The sequence below is a fragment of the Acomys russatus genome, chromosome 26 (assembly GCF_903995435.1).
Source record: "Acomys russatus chromosome 26, mAcoRus1.1, whole genome shotgun sequence".
NCBI lineage: Eukaryota > Metazoa > Chordata > Mammalia > Rodentia > Muridae > Acomys > Acomys russatus.
The window spans coordinates 20805597-20822640 of record NC_067162.1 but is presented as its reverse complement, the minus strand read 5'-3'; the positions used below and the strand labels follow the sequence as shown (position 1 = coordinate 20822640).

General features: G+C 48.1%; 2 protein-coding genes and 1 pseudogene across 2 annotated transcripts in view; all 3 read right to left on the bottom strand.

Annotated features, from left to right (window-relative positions):
* Window positions 1–17044, bottom strand: part of Cx3cl1 (C-X3-C motif chemokine ligand 1) — a 170688-nt gene that overhangs the window by 13935 nt on the left and 139709 nt on the right. The window lies entirely within an intron of this gene.
* LOC127209674 (guanine nucleotide-binding protein G(I)/G(S)/G(T) subunit beta-1-like) lies at window positions 6363–6942 on the bottom strand (annotated as a pseudogene).
* Window positions 10060–14468, bottom strand: Ccl22 (C-C motif chemokine ligand 22). The gene is made up of 3 exons (XM_051168798.1): window positions 14396–14468; window positions 13144–13267; window positions 10060–10204 (listed from the first exon to the last, which is right to left on the bottom strand). The coding sequence occupies exons 1-3, from the start codon at window positions 14466–14468 to the stop codon at window positions 10123–10125; spliced, it is 279 nt and encodes a 92-aa protein (XP_051024755.1). The 3' UTR covers window positions 10060–10122.

The window sequence follows — 17044 nt, the reverse complement described above, 5'->3', positions numbered from 1 at the left end:
ATCTGCAAGTATAATACAATTACAATTCTTCCACTTCACAGAATTGACAGTAGCTCCCCTCTCACCTCCCCCCCATCATCTAACACCCGGTTCACATTCAAATTTGTCCCCAAATGTTTTCTTCTTTCTCCTTCTCTGTGTCAAAGCCTTTTCTTACTTTCTTTTTTTAATCTTTCTTCTTTCTTTATTTTAGGATTAATTTCTATTTATGTGTATGTTTGTGTGTGTATGTGCCACCTTTGCGCAGGCACCTGTTGGGGCTAGTAAAAAGTGTAGGATCCCTGGAGAGGGGCTTACAGGTGCTTGTGAGCTGTGTGGTGTGGGCACTGGGAACCAAACCCAGGTCCTCTGTAAAAGCAGCATGCTCTTAGCTACTGAGCCATCTCTCCAGCCCTTCTTTACCTCTCTTTCCTGCCCCTCCTCCCCTCCCCCCCTTTCACAGGGTCTTGATATACAGTCCCAGTAAGCCTTCAACTCATAAGTCACCTGCCTCAGCTTCACCCGTGCTGGAATACCCAGCCAAGTTGACAACTCCTGCTTTTATCTCTTGAATTAGGCTATCATCGGCGGAGTGTGCACTGCAGGCAGTTAGTTTTCATTAGCCCTCGAAGACCACTCTGTGTTTTTATTTTTATGACATCGACCTTTCTGAGAGCCAAGACCATTGTTTGTACAATGTTCTCATTCTATCTTATCTGGTTACTTCCTTATGAGTCATCTAATTTCCCCCTTATCCTGTGTGCTTCCTATAAACCAGAACTTTAACCAGCATGTTGGATGAGACCCAGAATTCAAGGCAAGACGCTGGTGTGAGTAACGCTGTGAGGTGCGTATGAGCAGAACGCTCACTTTTCCTTTTTTTTTTTTTTTTTTTTTTCTTCTTTTTTTCTACTTATTTTTTAAATTAATTTATTCTTGTTACATCTCAATGGTTATCCCATCCCTTGTATCCTCCCATTCTTCCCTCCCTCCCATTTTCCCCTTATTCCCCTCCCCCATGACTGTTCCTGAGGGGGATTACCTCCCCCTGTATATGCTCATAGGGTATCAAGTCTCTTCTTGGTAACCTGCTGTCCTTCCTCTGAGTGCCACCAGGTCTCCTTTTCCTGTTGATGGACTAGATGGAGTGGCAGGTGGATGGATTGATTCCAACCAATACTTGTAGAAGTATTGTTGTCCTATGACTCACAAACTTTGGGGAATGCCCTAGCCCCGCAATATGTGCACGGTCAGGCTTGTTTGTTCATTCTCCCATTCATCTTTCCCTTGTGGAGTCCAGGCTGTGGTCCACAACTCACTACATAATCCAGGCTCCCTTGAGTTTGAAATCCTTCTGTCTGCTCTTGCCAGGTGTGCAGGGCCACCAGGTTTACAGGCAGGGTTCTAATCAAGGCGAGGGGAGAGCCGACTGCAGATGAGGGTGCTGACCCCTTCACAACAAGAGGGCTATCTACACCAGGGGCTCCGAGGAAGGGGCTGGAGGGAGGCTGCAGTTGGACCACAGCCAAATGATGAGAGCTGGGGTGTGTGGCTGGGGTGGGGGATGGGGGTTATGACACAGGGGACAGGAAGATGGTGATGACTTTGAGCTAAGGGATGACTAGGGAAGCAATTTTAAATTGTACAGGATGAGGAAACGAGGAGGAGGGGTCCTCCAGTCACACTGAGGGTGACTCTGAGACCATCTGGGGTCACAGCCTTTTCAGGCTCCCTCCCCGCTCCTCGACCCCCTAGGCCTTCTCACTTCACTCTAACTGGCCAAATGGAGGGCACAGCCCATAGACTGTGAGTCCATGCTGGCTGTCCATGACTCTGCCTCACCTCAACCTCCTATTTTTATTTTTATTTTTAAAGATTTATTTATTATGGTATACAATGCTATGTCTGCATGTACACCTGCACACCAGAAGAGAGCACCAGATCTCACTAGAGATGGTTGTGAGGCACCCTATGGTTGCTGGGAATTGAACTCAGGACCTCTGGAAGAGCAGCCAGTGCTCTTAACCTCTGAGCCATCTCTCTAGCCCCAACCTCCTATTCTTATTTTCACTTTACCTATCAATTTACTTGTATAAAATGTACATTTCATCCCATATCATTATATAGTGGGGGTATTTGTGTATGTGTGTGTGTGTGTGTGTGTGTGTGTGTGTGTGAGAGAGAGAGAGAGAGAGAGAGAGAGAGAGAGAGGGAACACGCCTAGGGCTGTGGACATTCTAAGCTTGCACTCTACTAACTGAGCAGAAACCGAGGCCCACAAAGTGTTACCCAAAATAACAGACAATACCTGTTGTTGTTGCTGCTGTTGTTGTTGCTGCTGTTGTTGTTGCTGCTGTTGTTGTTGTTGTTGTTACTGTTACTGTTACATGAAGACAGGTTGGTGAAACTGCCACGGACAGCAGACAGCAGTGCGGCTGTGGAGTGGGGGAAGTGCAGACTGACCACTGTGTGGAGAGATAGTGAGTGTGGGGGATACTGAGGGAAGGCATCCCATCACTGAGGGGCCTCTTAGAGCCTACTAAATTCTCATGGAAGCCAGTGACCTGGGATCCAGAGAGAAACTGGTTTTGCAGACAGAAGGGATGGTGTCCCCCGCCAAAAAGCTTTAGGAAGACATTAGAATTTCCCCAGGGTTTCCAAAACCAAATATCTCTGGGCTCGTAGTTATGGGCATTGTTTAACAGTTTCCCTGGGTAAGCAGAGCAAATGCCAGATTCAAAAACCCTAGAGTCGGTGGTATTCACTTTCACAGTGTGTGTTTGCATAGGAAGGGCAGTGTTTTCACTCATAGTTTATGTGGTGCTTTGAGGTGAGAAAGCCTACCTAATATTTAGGGAAATGAAACCACATATCCTATCCAGAAGCACATGGCTTCTCTCTCTAGCCAGCAGTCACAGATGACTCAAGTATAAATAGAAATTGAATCTAAGGCATCAGGTAAAACTGCTTTTAATCCACAGACCACAGTCTTGCATACTTTTTGTGTGTTTGTTTTCTCTTAAAAAAAAAAAAAAAAAAAAACCACATCCCTAGCACCATATACATTAACTCTTTTTTTTTTCCCCCACCAACAATTGAATGAAGTGCTTCCCCTAATCCTTTGTTAACATGGAAAGCTGGAAAGAGTAAAAATCCACTGAATTGGAGCGATAACAAGCTTTTTTTTTAAACATTAATTTTATTTTATGTGCACTCGTGTTCTGCCTACAGGTATGTCTCTGTGAAGGTGTCCTGTCCCCTGGAACTAGAGTTATAGACAGTTGTGAGCTGCCATGTGGGTGCTGGGAGTTGAACTCAGGTCCTCTGGAAGAGCAGCTAAGACTCTTACCTGCTGAGCCATCTCTCCAGCCCCCTGCAACAAGCTTTGAGAAGCATGACAAGGGTGGCGGTCAAGCTCCTGGCTTTAGTGAACACAGACATACAGGAAACAGAGTCTCAGCTCAGGAAAACTCAAAACAAAACAATTGGCGTCTAGAGATGCTAAACAAAAGACCACGGGAGGTCAGAGTGTGCTGTGTGGTGATTGACAACCATAATCCCAGCTCTTAGGGGCTTGAGGCAGGAGGGTGGGGAGCTCGAGACCAGCCTTGGGTGCATAGGAAGACCCTCTGTCACACAAAAAATAGAAAACATGTTTTAAGCCACTTAGGTGGGCATCTAAACCCTGGAATTTGGAAAGAAAACAAACAAACAAAACAGAACAATAAAGCAAACCCTTCCTTTGCTCAGAAGACCACAGGGAACGTCTTAGAATTTTTGTTTATAGTAGCCCCAATGCACACCCCATTGCCTCCCAGTAAATGTGTGGCTAAATGCTACAAAGTTGCATCGTCCACCTGCGAAATAGCGCTTTCTTTTTTCGTATCAAACTAGTGCATCTTAAGTAACACTGCAATTTAATACAGTGTCTATCTTGCACCCAGCCTCCTAGAAGTACACTGACTTTAAAATTAAATGCAAGTAGTGGAAAGGGTACAGGTACGGAGACCTCTGCAGTCCTTTGGTGGAAAGAGAAGAGCTTCGTTGTGTTTTTTTCCCTTTGCCAGATCCAAGCCTCCTGCACAGTCACAGCACAAGTTTGTACAGAATTTCTGCTATAGAAAACAGAATCGCACTACTGCTGCCAAGAGGAGTGCAGGCAACAGGAGGAGGGGAAGGTTCGTAGAACACTGCTGTCCAAACACCACTGCTGAACACAACTCATGAAAACCTCAAAGATCGGCCTGGAGAGATGGCTCAGCAGTTAAGAACACTAGCTGCTCTTCTAGGGTTCAATTCCCAGCACCCCCATGGCAGTTCACAACTGTCTGTAGCTCCAACTCCAGGGGATTTGGCACCTTCACAGACATACATGCAGGTAAAACATCAATGTGTTGGGGGATGGTCTGATATATTTTGATGCTAATTACTGCTTACTGTCTCTGTGACCCACTTTTTGATTAATAAAAGCCATCCCACCACCTGGGCAGGGCAAAAGAGATAAAAGTGTGGCTAAATTTCCTGCAAAGGGTGTGTGTGTGTGTGTGTGTGTGTGTGTGTGTGTGTGTGTGTGTGTGTGTGTGAGAGAGAGAGAGAGAGAGAGAGAGAGAGAGAGAGAGAGAGAGAGAGAGAGAGAGAGAGAGAGATATCCTGGGAAGAAGAGGAAGAAGACCTGAGAGTCCTGAGAGGAGAGGGGTAGAAGGCCACCAATGGGTTAGATGGAAGAGAAGCACATGGCCGGTGTGGGTGGAGAATCTGGCCCAGATGAAGAACATTAGCAAGTATTTGGGATTATGGATGGGAGGTAATGTGATAGAAATGGATAAAAGCAGATGGCATAGGATTGAGGCAGGGATCCCATACCTGGTTAACTAAGGCTATTCTGAAATATAACAGGTACCTGTGTCTTGATTGATCGTAGCCGGGCCTACTGATAATACTACTAATATAATTTAAAAACAATACCAATGCATATAAAACAAAAATAAATAAATCTTTAAAAAAAAGAAGCTGGGCGGTAGTGGCACATGCCTTTTAATCCCAGCACTCGGGAGGCAGAGGCAGGCAGATTGCTCTGAGTTCGAGGCCAGCCTGGTCTAAAAAGTTAGTCCAGGACAGCCAAGGCTACACAGAGAAAAAAAAAAAAAAGAAAGAAAGAAAGAAAAGAAAATCTTGAAGATCTGCATGGTGTAAGAATGGCCTTCCTTGGATGCAGAAGGCTTGGATGGAGACAGGTTTCCACGAAGTAATAGGTGTACCCTTCCCCTCCCTTCCTCTCCCTTCCTCTCCCCTCCTCCTCCTCACCCAAGCTCCTCCTCACTGAGTACAAAGACAACTGCAACTGCAACATCTGGGATGCACTTGCAGCTGGCAGAGAAGGTATCTCAGCTGGATACCACAACTGCTTCAGCTACTTGAGGCTGACTGATGATGGCATGGCGGTCCTGGGACAGCTTACTCAGGACTTGGAACTAAGGACACACGGGTGGATACCACAATGACTGGAAGGCCATCCTGACCTTGAAGAATGAGGTAGCAATAGCTTTTCTATCCAACTCAGACACACACACCTCCCCTCAGTGAGAAGGAGGTGCAGCCACTCTTGGAGAAGAATACAGATGTAGCCTCACAGATGTCGTCATGGGAGTAGGCTATGAGCTCCTGGTCTGCGCAGAGGTCGAACAGCCCTGCACATAGCCTCTGAGCCAGTGCCAAAGGCACTGCCATTGGGGAAAAACCACGGCACTGCTGGGAGACTCATGAAAGGTCTGCCTGCACATCCCTTCTCAGACATCCCAGAGCTTGGATGAACCATTGCAAGCACAGAGACAAACAGTCTGGTGTGAAGAAAATGCCATCCTGCCTTAGTCTGGGCCCAAGGTGAAAACAGTCTTGGGATGCTTGACCCCACTGGGACTTTGTCTCTACAAACTGATAAGAAAGGAAGTACTAGCCCAAGACAAAAGACAGGGGCTGGTGCTGGCCCAGCGTGTTGTATTGCAAAAATGACCATCGATTTGGAGGAGGAGGAGGTGGTGAGGAAGATTGGGGAACCTGAGAGGGAGATCGGAGACTCCATCGCTGGTGCCTCCGGGAGTTTGAGGATTTGCTGTGGTGGTCTCTATGGATACCTCCAAGTTTGGTCCACGGACGGTGCAGGTTCTTCTGTCGGATAGATGATCTGCTAGATTCCTGAGAATTACACCACGGGAATTTCATGAGGAAACTGATACCCAGAAGGTTTCATTCTTGTTCCCCTTAATCTCTTTTCCTTCCTATTTAGGGTAGTTGGGTGGTAAGGGAGGTACATGCCTTTAATGAATCCCTAAGAAAGTAGAATCATTAAGGAATCGGAACCAACAGTCTGGTGTCAGAGGGCAGGCTCATGACATCCCCGTATGCCCAGTTAACATGGTTGTCTGATGGCCTGTCTTCTTGATGTCCCACAGGGCACGTGCCATGTTCCCCAGAGCTGATGACTATCTGATTGTCGTCCAGGAACCAGCAACAGGGCAGATAATCTGTATGTTCTGCAGGTTTACAATCTCATTCCCTTAGGGAGTTTTCAGATTGTAAGTGGAGCAGATGTTATCCAGGCCACCACAGGCCACATAATTCCCAGAAGGAGTGTCTGCATGGGTCATGACCCAGGAGGAGCAAGAGAGAATGGTATGCACCTTGTTTGTGGTGTGGCTGTCCCAGATGATGAGTTTCCATCCTGGGAGGACCTGACAAAGCCTGGAGCCTATGCCTCAGTGCTCAGCGCATGGCATAAATCTTGGCCGGATGCCTCCTCGGTGGCACCACATCTGGATTATTCCCCCCGGATCAATGTTGTTTGTGATCCGCAAGAGTCGCATCTGCGTGTGATTTTCGAGCATCTTTGATCTGGTCCTTTAGTTGCTCAGCCTCCTGTGGTGGCTGGCCAAGCCCACTATCTTTACGTCTCAGTGCTTTCAACATTCTACAGAGGCCTGGACTTAGCACTCTTAGACTACAGGCAGGAGCAGGTCAGGCAGTCCACATGGATGCTGTTCCAGTCCGGGCCCTACTACCCTCACCACCTGGGCCCACCATTGCCATCTTCCAGAAGTGACACATTTGACGTTTCCTTTACACAGGCTTTGCTTTGTGTGCTCCCCACTCACTGCTTAGTTGGTTCTTGTGGAGGCTTCTAACACATTACTCTGGCTGACCATAGCTGTCCACCTCCAGAACTCTCTCTTCCCTCTCTGAAACCATAAAAAAAGAAAAGAAAAAAGAAAGAAAGAAAGAAAAAAAAGACTGGCTCTTGCTTCCCTCTGCCTCTAATGACCATCATTTTCCAAAAACCAAACAAACAAACAAAAAGGGAGCTGGAGAGATGGCTCAGTGGTTAAGAGCACTGACTGCTCTTCCAGAGGACCTGGGTTCAGTTCTAGCAGCACCCACATGGTGACTCACAATTGTCTGTAACTCAAGCAGACCCAACATCTTCACACAGACAGACATCTATGCAGGCAAAACACCAATGCACATAAAATAAAAGTAAATAAATTATAAATGCTGAATAACATTCTACTGTGGCTGTGCATATCTGTTCTCTATTCCTCTGTTGGTGTACACTTAAGTTGTACCCGCCTTTTGTCAATTGCAAAGAGTGTTACAATGAACACGGATGTATACACGTCTCTTTGGCATCCGGCTTTCAATTTGTTTGTACCTATAAATATTACCCACAGGCAAAACTGTAGGGTCACATGACTCCACCACTCAATTTTGGAAGAACAGTTAGTGTTTTCAAGAGCAGCTGCATCAGTCCATACTCCAAACATTTGTACCCAAGAGTTTAAATTTCTCCACATTCTTGCCAACACTTGCTATCTCTTAGGTTTTCCGTTGTATTTTGTGTGGGTTTTATTCCCATTTCTCCAATGGATGGTGATGTTAAGTATATTTTCCTGTGTACTCTTGGCCACCTGGATATCTTCTGTGGACAAGGGTCTCTTCAAGTTCTTCTGAGGAAAAGCAGAAGTCAGGGAAGACCATAAAGGATGTGGGAAGGGAAAAGGGCCCTCAGTCTAGACTCTAGTTGAAGCCTCTCGCCAGCACAGTTAACAACACTAGCGCAAGGAGTCAGTGTAACTCCCTTCCCTTCCATGGAGGGATTAAGACCCCAGAGGAGGGCAAGAGCCCAAGAAGGAAGGCCTTAGGTCCCCGAATATCCACCTGGGAGGCTGTCCATTGATCGGGAATGTTGGATGCGCCTACATGAGAAAAACCTCTTCTGTTGGGTGAACTTCTATGTCTAGCTCTGGACCTGGGGATGAGCAGTGATCTTATGCATGGCCAAGCCAGGGGAGTGGGAGCTTGGGGACAAATGCCTGGCTTTTTTTAAATCAGTATTTGTGTAGCTTCGTATCCACTCATGGAGTGACCTTATGCAAGTCACTTTTATTTATTTTTAGGCTTTTTTGAGACAGGGTTTCTCTGTGTAATAGCCCTGGATGTCCTGGAACTATCTTTGTAGACCAGGCTGGCCTTGAACTCACAGAGATCCACCTGCCTCTGCCTCCCAAGTGCTAAGTCGCTTTATATTTAAATGTCAAGCCTTCTTTAGTAAATGACACAGGCCATGATACCAAGGAACCAAGGCAGACACTGTTGATGAACATTTATTTAACCAGAAATATTAAAGGAGGTGGATCTCAGGGCCCTTGATGTTCTGTGCATAAGCAACGGGCACAGTAGCACTAATGGTGCCCCAGGTCGGCCAGATGCTCCTCCTGGGTCCTAGAGGGACTTGAGCCTTGGATACAGCTGTGGCTCACAGTGTCAGTCCTTGTGGCTTGGGTGGAGCCTTCCCATCTTCTGTCATCTGAGTCTCAGAGAGGAAAAGCAACATCCTCAGGGTTACATAATCCAGTCGCTCTGCTAAATTGGGCCACATTCCTTCCGGAGGAACAAGCAGATTTATTCCCACCACCACCCCCAGGACATTGTTGTCCCCTGGGAAGCACAAATGAATCCTAAGACCTTGGTCTGGCCCCAACCACTCAAGAATAATTTCCAACCAAGCTCTTTAATGTAACTATGTCACCCACAGAGGTTACCATAGCCAGGTGCTTTCTGAGGATAAGAAAAATATCACTTTGTATGGCCCCACCCTGCCCCCAGTTCCTAAAATTCTCCAGTTCACCTATTTGGCCTCCTATGTATTTATCCTCTTTTCCTATATAAATATAACTAGAGCTTATAATACCAAGGCACAGCAGTCATTGACACCATAGCATGAATTTGATTGTCAGCTATTCAGGGGAGGAGTCGGGGCAGAATAAGTAAAAGACCCAAAGAGGGATGGAAGTTGATTCTTGCTAAATTTAGGGTTTCGTACTTGACCTACATAGCCCCTTTCCAACAGCCCAAGTCTCTGTTGACAAGACACTGCTTTGTACTCAGGGATGGAGGAAACATTATTTTAATGGAGTCTGCAGCTCCTTTCAGAGATCTGATTCTGAGCCTGCCTCTGTGCTCCCTGACCCATGCTGGCGTCTGCACTCCCTGCCCCATGCTAGAAACCAAGAAACAGAAGAAGTTTTGGTGGGGATGTTAGCCTAACCCTGGGGCCCTGGTGGACCAGCCTACAATTCCCAGAATTCTACTGAGAGTAGGTGGAAGGCCCACTGGGACTGATTGAAGCCTGGGAGGTGATTGGCATTGGGCAAGTGCAAATGGCAGGAATAACTTTCTGGGTATCAGCAGCCTCCCAGGAAGTGGATCAGGGTAGCACATACTTGAGGCATATGGGTCTTCCCTACATGTAGGAAGAGAAGGGGGGGGGGTAAGGCTGGGGACAAAGAAGGCACTCATGTCTGCAGGGCCAGGGCACCAAAACAAGGGCCCTGGTCTCATCTAAAGCAGTAGGCAGGGGGCAGTGGGTAAAGCTGGCCAGAATGTGCTCTCTCAGCTGCTCTGTTGGGTGAGAATGAGCTAGAAGGGCCGGAGGGAAGGTGAAGGGACCATAGGCCTGACAGGGTGACAGGCCAAGGGATGGAGGCGAGCAAAGGCGGCGTTGTCAGTAAGGCTCTTGCTGGGACGGCAGAAGGATAGGGCTTGCTGAGGCTTCCTGGAGTGAGCACACCCACGGTCATCAGGTCCTCCTCACTAGGCCAGCTTACGGAGTATCTTCTTCACCCAGGACAGCCTGGGGTCGGCACAGATATCGCGGTCCTTGATGGTTACCAAACTGGAAGAGATGCCGAGGAGTAAGTGGCAGCGTTAGCAGGCTGGTAGCCAAAAGTATGGACCTTGCAGCCGGCCTAGCTGGATTGGGTTGTAGTTTTGCTCCTTGCTAGCAAGTCAGGTTATTTCTTTCAGCCCTGGTTTCTACACCTGTAAAATGGGGGGTGACAGTCCTGCCCGGCTGCATGAGATTGATGAAGCCATCGGGACACAGACTGACCTGCTCAGGAAAGCAGGTGCTACTAAGGGCGACAGCACATGGTAGGTGCTATAGAATTGTGTCAGAAGATGGCCTCAGCTTTTTACAGTGTGTGTGTGTGCATGTGTGTGTGTGATGTGCACATGCATGTAGAGACCAGATGTCAACACAGAGTATCTCCCTCACTTGCTATACACCTTATTTTTAAATACAGCTCACTGAACTTAAAGCTCACCAATTTAGCTAGACTGGCTGTCTAGCAAGGCTCAGAGGTCTTTCTGTCTTTGCATCCCCAGCACTGGGGATGACAGGCCCATGCAGCCACATCTGGCTTTTTTTTTTTTTTAATTCATGAATGCCAAGAATCTGAACTTGGGTCCTCATGGTTTCTCAGTGAGCACCTTTACTGACTGAGCAGTTTATCCATGCCCTGTTTACAATGGGTTCTTTAATTCTCGCATCAATTTTATGTGTCCTGTGCCCCTGTGCTCCCTGACCCTGTACATCTATTCTACCCACCGATGTAAAGAAACTTGGCTGGATATAAGAAGGAATAAAATATATCTAGGGGTGGAAGTTGGAGTGTGAGACCTTGAGGAATGTCCCTTCCAGGCCTCTTTGGGAGTCCTAGGGCATCTTGTGGAGAAGTAGGTTTGCCCTGTGGTGATGGCAGAGTTAACTGTCAATTGAGAGTATCTAGAATCACTTGGAAGAACTCTGGGCATGCTCATGGGGATTATTTTATTTTAAGTGCTGTGAGGCATGGCCCATCTTAACTGTGGGCGGGGCTATCCCTGGCCAGGAGATCGTGGATGATATGAAGTGGAGAAAGCAAGCTGAGCATCTGTGTTTGTCCCTCTGTTTCCTGAGTGTGCGTGAGACGTGACCAGCTGCTTCAAGCTCCTGCTGCCTGGGTGACTTCCCTGCTGTGATGGTCTGTGGGCTAAAACAAACCTTCCCCCCACCCCAAGTCACTCTTGTCTGAGTATTTTTATCACAGCAATTAGAAAAGAAACTAAGACATACAACAAGTGTGGTCCAAGGCTCCTGAATGGCACAGCTGCAGCAAGTACCAGGCCAGGCCTGGGCGCTAAAACTGAAGTTGATCAAGTGGGTACAGGCTGGCTGGTGGTGGGACCCTTCCAGTCATACAGCTGAGAGCTGCTGGCTCCCCACATCCCTGACCTGTCCTTGCGCCATTAGTAAGAGCCTAAGGACAACAGCAACACTAAGCCTGGCTTTTTTTTGGTTTGTTTGTTTGTTTGTTTGTTTGTTTGTTTTAGACAGGCTCTCACCATGTAGTCCTGGCTGTCCTGGAACTCACTATATAGACCAGGCTGGCCTTGAACTCATGGAGATCCACCTGTCCCTGCCTCCCGAGTGCTGGGATTAAAGATGTGGGCCTCCACACCCAGCCTGAGCTTGGCTTCCTGGGCAGTTTACACAAGGCTGCTTACTCCTAGTGCGTCTGTCTCCCACTCTGTCAAGCTGTATTCTTTCTAAAGTCCCTTTGGGCTCAGAGTCCATGTATCACTAGAGTACATCTTTTACCGGGCATCTCCTGTGTTATAGGCCATGAGCTCTGTGTTTTCCACTTGCTGTTGCGGCCCTGTGATACTGCAGAGACCCTTAAGCTCATGCTACGTTCTCAGTGTGCAAGGGAACCACATGGACTGTGATTGCTGCACAGGGCTGTTTCTAGCTAAAGGGTTATGTTCACACGACCTTTCTGCACTTGGGAAACAAGGGGTTATAGCTCTACTGAGGTGAAAAGAAAGTCTCAGAGCTGAAGGGGTCAGAACCTTGGGAGAGTTCCTGCTCTGCTTTTCTTTGCAGACACCTCTAAGAGATGCAGTCAGCTGTGGGAGGAGGGAGAGATTATAGAACCCAAGGGGTGGTATATGGCCCCAAATCCAAGAGCCATCCAATAGGTGGTGTGGCTAGCAGCAGGCTCTAAGGGAGCAGAAACCACCAGAGGGCTGCCACAGAACTAGGGGTCTTCCAGCCAGGTGGAGAGGTGAGCAACGAGGGGAGAATCACAAGAGAAAACTCTCCGAAGGGACACAGACCCTCCAGGTGCAGCCTGGGAAACCTTGCTCCAAGCTTTTCATGACTGAGCCTGCTTCCATTCCCTTTGCTGAACCTAGGTTCCCATCCCTTTGCTAAGCCTGAGTCCTCGTCCCTTGGCTGAACCTGAATCCCTTTTTCTTTGCTGGGCCTGGGTCTCACCTATACAATTGGGCTAACCAACTTCCTTGTGGAATTGCTTTAAAGACTGAACGAGTCACACAGGTAGTGTTCAGAATAGCCTGGGCATGTGGGCAGCCCTCCGTAGGTGTCGGCTCTTAACAGTATATCTCTGACCAAAGTGACTACCTTGAAGAGCTCCAGGGGACTGGGAGGACCCAGAATGTCTTGGCAAGGGAGCGGCTCTAGGCACGTTGTTTATATACCTATGCCTGCTTCTAATCACCAACAGCCTGTGGCTACGTGCTGCCCATGTGTCATGCCATGCTTGGGTGGCACCCACCTATTCAGCTATCATCCTCAAGTCACATCACAGATGTCCAAGAACATCTGTTGAGTGATACCATCAATTTGGCACTCAGAAAACCCAAGCCTGGCTGAGCCATCTCTTCCAGCCAAGCCTTCTTGCGTTGGAGCTTGATACAACCTGCTCACCCTTGCGCCACACCTGTCAGGCTCATCCTCCAAGGCCCCGAAGCCCCCGGCTCCCTACTCACACAACGCCAGGCTTGCGGCAGGACTTTGAGGTCCAGTAGAAATCCTTCACTACACGCGGTGGCAGAGGGTGACGGATGTAGTCCTGGCAGCAGGTACTGTCTTCCACATTAGCACCATAGGGACCTAGTGGAGGGGAACCCAGGGGACATTCACTGGAGCATAAAGAGGCCAGCCTCAGCCCCAACCCCGATCACAGGCTACCTATAGGGAAAAGGTTCTCTTCCACGCTGATGGATATTTTCTAGGCCTCATTCGCCCCACCTGGGGAGCCTCCGAGATGCCACTAAAGCACAACATATACACTCTGTAACCGTGAGCCGCAGGAAGTGGTTTCAGAATGACTGAGCATCAACAGGCTCCTAAATAGGTCCTCTGAGCCAGTTTGTGCTCACCTTGGGGCAGTCTGTGGAGGACAGCGCCAGCTTCCCAGGAGCTTGTCGGATGCTCTGTCCTGCTCCAGACCCACCCAACCCCGTTCATGCAACACAGAATTAGAGCTACACCTTCCTCTTCTCAGTGCCCTGGTGAAGCTACATCAGAGATGGGAAGGCAAGCATCCAAGGTCATGGTGAGACTGTGGCAGAGTTAGAATCAAGGCTCAGATGGGTGACGACAGTCACAACACAGACCTGGTTCAAGTCCCACTTTGCCCCTGACTGACCCTAGTCACCTGTCACCTCCAAGGCCCATGGAAGGGGAATACCAATTCCACAGGACTTTGCTACATGGAGGCTCTCCAGACACCTGCTAGTGGGAGCAACAACTGGTTGCTTGTAGTTGCCTCACTCCCACTGTGGAGACCCTTCTCCTGCCCAGCCCAAAGCAGGAGTGTTGATAGCTCTATGGGAAAGGCAAATCAGGACCCTGTCTCAACCACAGGCTCCAGAGCAAACCTTGGGTGTTGGGAGGGCAGGACCAGCTTTATAAGAGAGATTTTACTTTCCCCCAACTCAAGCCTGATACCTTGTGGGCTCTGTGTCCGCTCCCAGAGCCTCTATAGTTGAGCTGTCTGGGCAGCAGGATCCCCAAGCCTTGCATACCACAACCCCCAAAACCAATTGAGGCAGATCCTAAAAGCCAAGCCTTTCTGACTACCCAGTTTATAAATGGGTATACCTGGATCCTGGGAATTGATAGAGCTAGCCCAGAGACGTGTCAGAGCTAGCCCAAAGCCACAGGAGCCAACAGCAGACTCACTCTGGGATTCTTCCCAGACACTCTGACGTCTACCCTCCTGCTTCCCAGCCTCACCTGCATCAGATGTCTGCAGTGCCACAGCAAGAAAGATGAGAGCCACTAGGAGTGGAGCTCGCAGACCGGCCATGCTGTATCTGTCCTAGCCAAGTGTCCAATGGCCAGAGCACAGCAAGGCTGGGTACTTAAGCACTCTCTCCACCCACTAACTCAGACATCTTAGTCACCAGCAAATCTGACATTCTGTGTCCTGAAAGAAGAAGTCCCACTTCCCCCCATGGGAGGATCCAAAGGCGGGGAACTACTCAGAGGGGACTGCCACTCTCCCTAACTGTGGGTCTCCAGAGACTTGTAAAGTCCCCTCAGCGGTGCTCTCCAGAGGTTGTTTGCCGTATGACCTCAACTGTGTCACCAGCGGTCTTGGGAAGAGCTTCTGATGGAGATGGGGAACCTCACCTGAGGTTTGAACCCAGGCTCCTGACAAGGCCTTCAGGACCTCTTTTCCAAAACTATTCCCCATAGGCAGAGCGACCACGCCATGTGACTTTACAGTTCCTCGAAGAGTTCTATGACCTGACCCCGACTATATTTCCACTTTGTACTTCTCTACCGCAGAAACTCCTACTCACACACCAAGAGCTGTTTGAAATGTCACTTCTTTGGTAAGCCCACCTACTCAGGACTCCACAGTCTCCCAGTACCCAGAATATGACCCAGCAGGAGACTTTCTCCTAAGCTCCTCCCATAAGCGCAGGACAGATAACCGTTCCTTATCTTTCTCAGTTTCCAACCTGCTGAGCTGCCTGCAGGTTCTCTGCATGCTTCAAGTTCCCAGTTTTGTGAGCTGTCACCCAGGCTGGGATGGGCTTTGGTGATGTAGCTGTTTTTTAATCATTCTTGTTCCTGTAGGTAACCCCAATAAGACTCATGGCTTCACCAAGTCAGACTTTAGTGGCATCTGTACTTTGGGCTCCCTATCTGGGGTAAGTAGATGCATGTGTTGCATTTCCCCAGGAAAAGTCTTGTCACATAACATTAGGCAAAATAGAAAGTTCTGGAGGTAGCTGTAGTGGCACAAACGTTTGAACATGCTTAATGCTGATGAGTGCACATCACACTTTAAAATGGTTTGAAATACTCAATATGTGTTGTGTGTTACATACCAAAGATGTGCCCCTCTCCACGTCAACCCCCGCTTCTTAGGCCCATGAGTTCAAAACCATCTGGACAGTATAGTGAGATCTAGTCTTTTGTGTATGTGTGTTTGTGTGTGTGTGTGTGTGTGTGTGTGTGTGTGTTGTTTTGAGCCAGGGTTTCTCTGTTTATCCCTGGCAGTCCTGGAACTCACTCTGTAGAACAGGCTGGCCTCGAACTCAGAGAGGTGCCTGCCTCTGCCTCCCGAGGGATTAAAGGCACAAGTCACCACTGCCTAGTCTTTAACAAAACAACAACAAAAAGTGGAAGAAAACAAGTGACCCCCACAAAAACAATTTGCCAATCCCCAAAGATACGTGGGACCTTCAGCCCTTCAAATCAACTCTCCCAGATTGTGTGTGTGTGTGTGTGTGTGTGTGTGTGTGTGTGTGTGTGTGTGTAATGTACTTGAAATATTAGGTGGGTGGTCCTGGTGCCATACACCTGTAACACCTGTAATTCTAGCAGTCAGAAGGCTGAGGCAGGAGGGTTTCTGAGAGAAGCCCATGACCCTATCTCAAAAACCACAAAGCTAGGGTTGTGGACAAAGTACCTGTTGCACATGTGTGAAGACCCAAGGTTTGGTCCCCCAGACCACAAAGATCAGACACAGGGCTGTAATCCCAGTGCTCCATGAGGAGATGAGACATGGAGACAGGAGGACCCTGAAAGCCCTTAGCCTGACTCCCAGTGTGACGAACAAGAAATCCTGTCTCAAACAAGGTGGAAGGCGAATAGCAACATCTGATTTTGACTCCTCTCAAAGACCTTCCAACACCAGGCATGGTCACATACTTATAAAGATTTATTTATTTATTATTAGGCATCAGATCACATTATATATGGTTGTGAACCACCATGTGGTTGCTGGGAATTGAACTCCGGACCTCTGGAAGAGCAGGCAGTGCTCTTAACCACTGAGCCATCTCTCTGGCCCCGGTGACATACTTATAATCTCAACAGCTGGGAGCACGAGATAGAAGGATTGCCATGAGTTTGAAGCCAGCATGGGCTAGATTTAGCTCCTGCCTCAACAAATAATACAAAACCAAACAAGAGCAAAGACTTTTGAGAAATAATCACAGAAAATTGAATACAGACTAGTATTAGATGCCATTGTGTCTTAAGAGTAGATTTGCTTTGTGTGTTGAAGACTTCAGGGTGTATTAAAGATCATCTTCTTCCTAAAAGAGGCACACTGAGGTATTTAAGAGTGAGAATCATGATTTCAGAGCTGGGGCGGGGGGATACAGAGTAGTAAATGTAATGTGTGTATGTGACGCCTTTGACTGCAGTGTCAACTGCATACATGTGTACATAGATTAGCATGTATAGACTACTGTGTATGTGCATTTGTACACATAGATGCACATGTAAGATGTGTAAAATTGTGAGGTGCATATGTGCATGTGCAAGTATGTGTGTGTCCAGAGGGGGAAACAAAGCCAAAATGACAAGGTGAAGTTGCTACAATGGTGGGACTTAGTCATACACCACTGATGTGCTGATCTA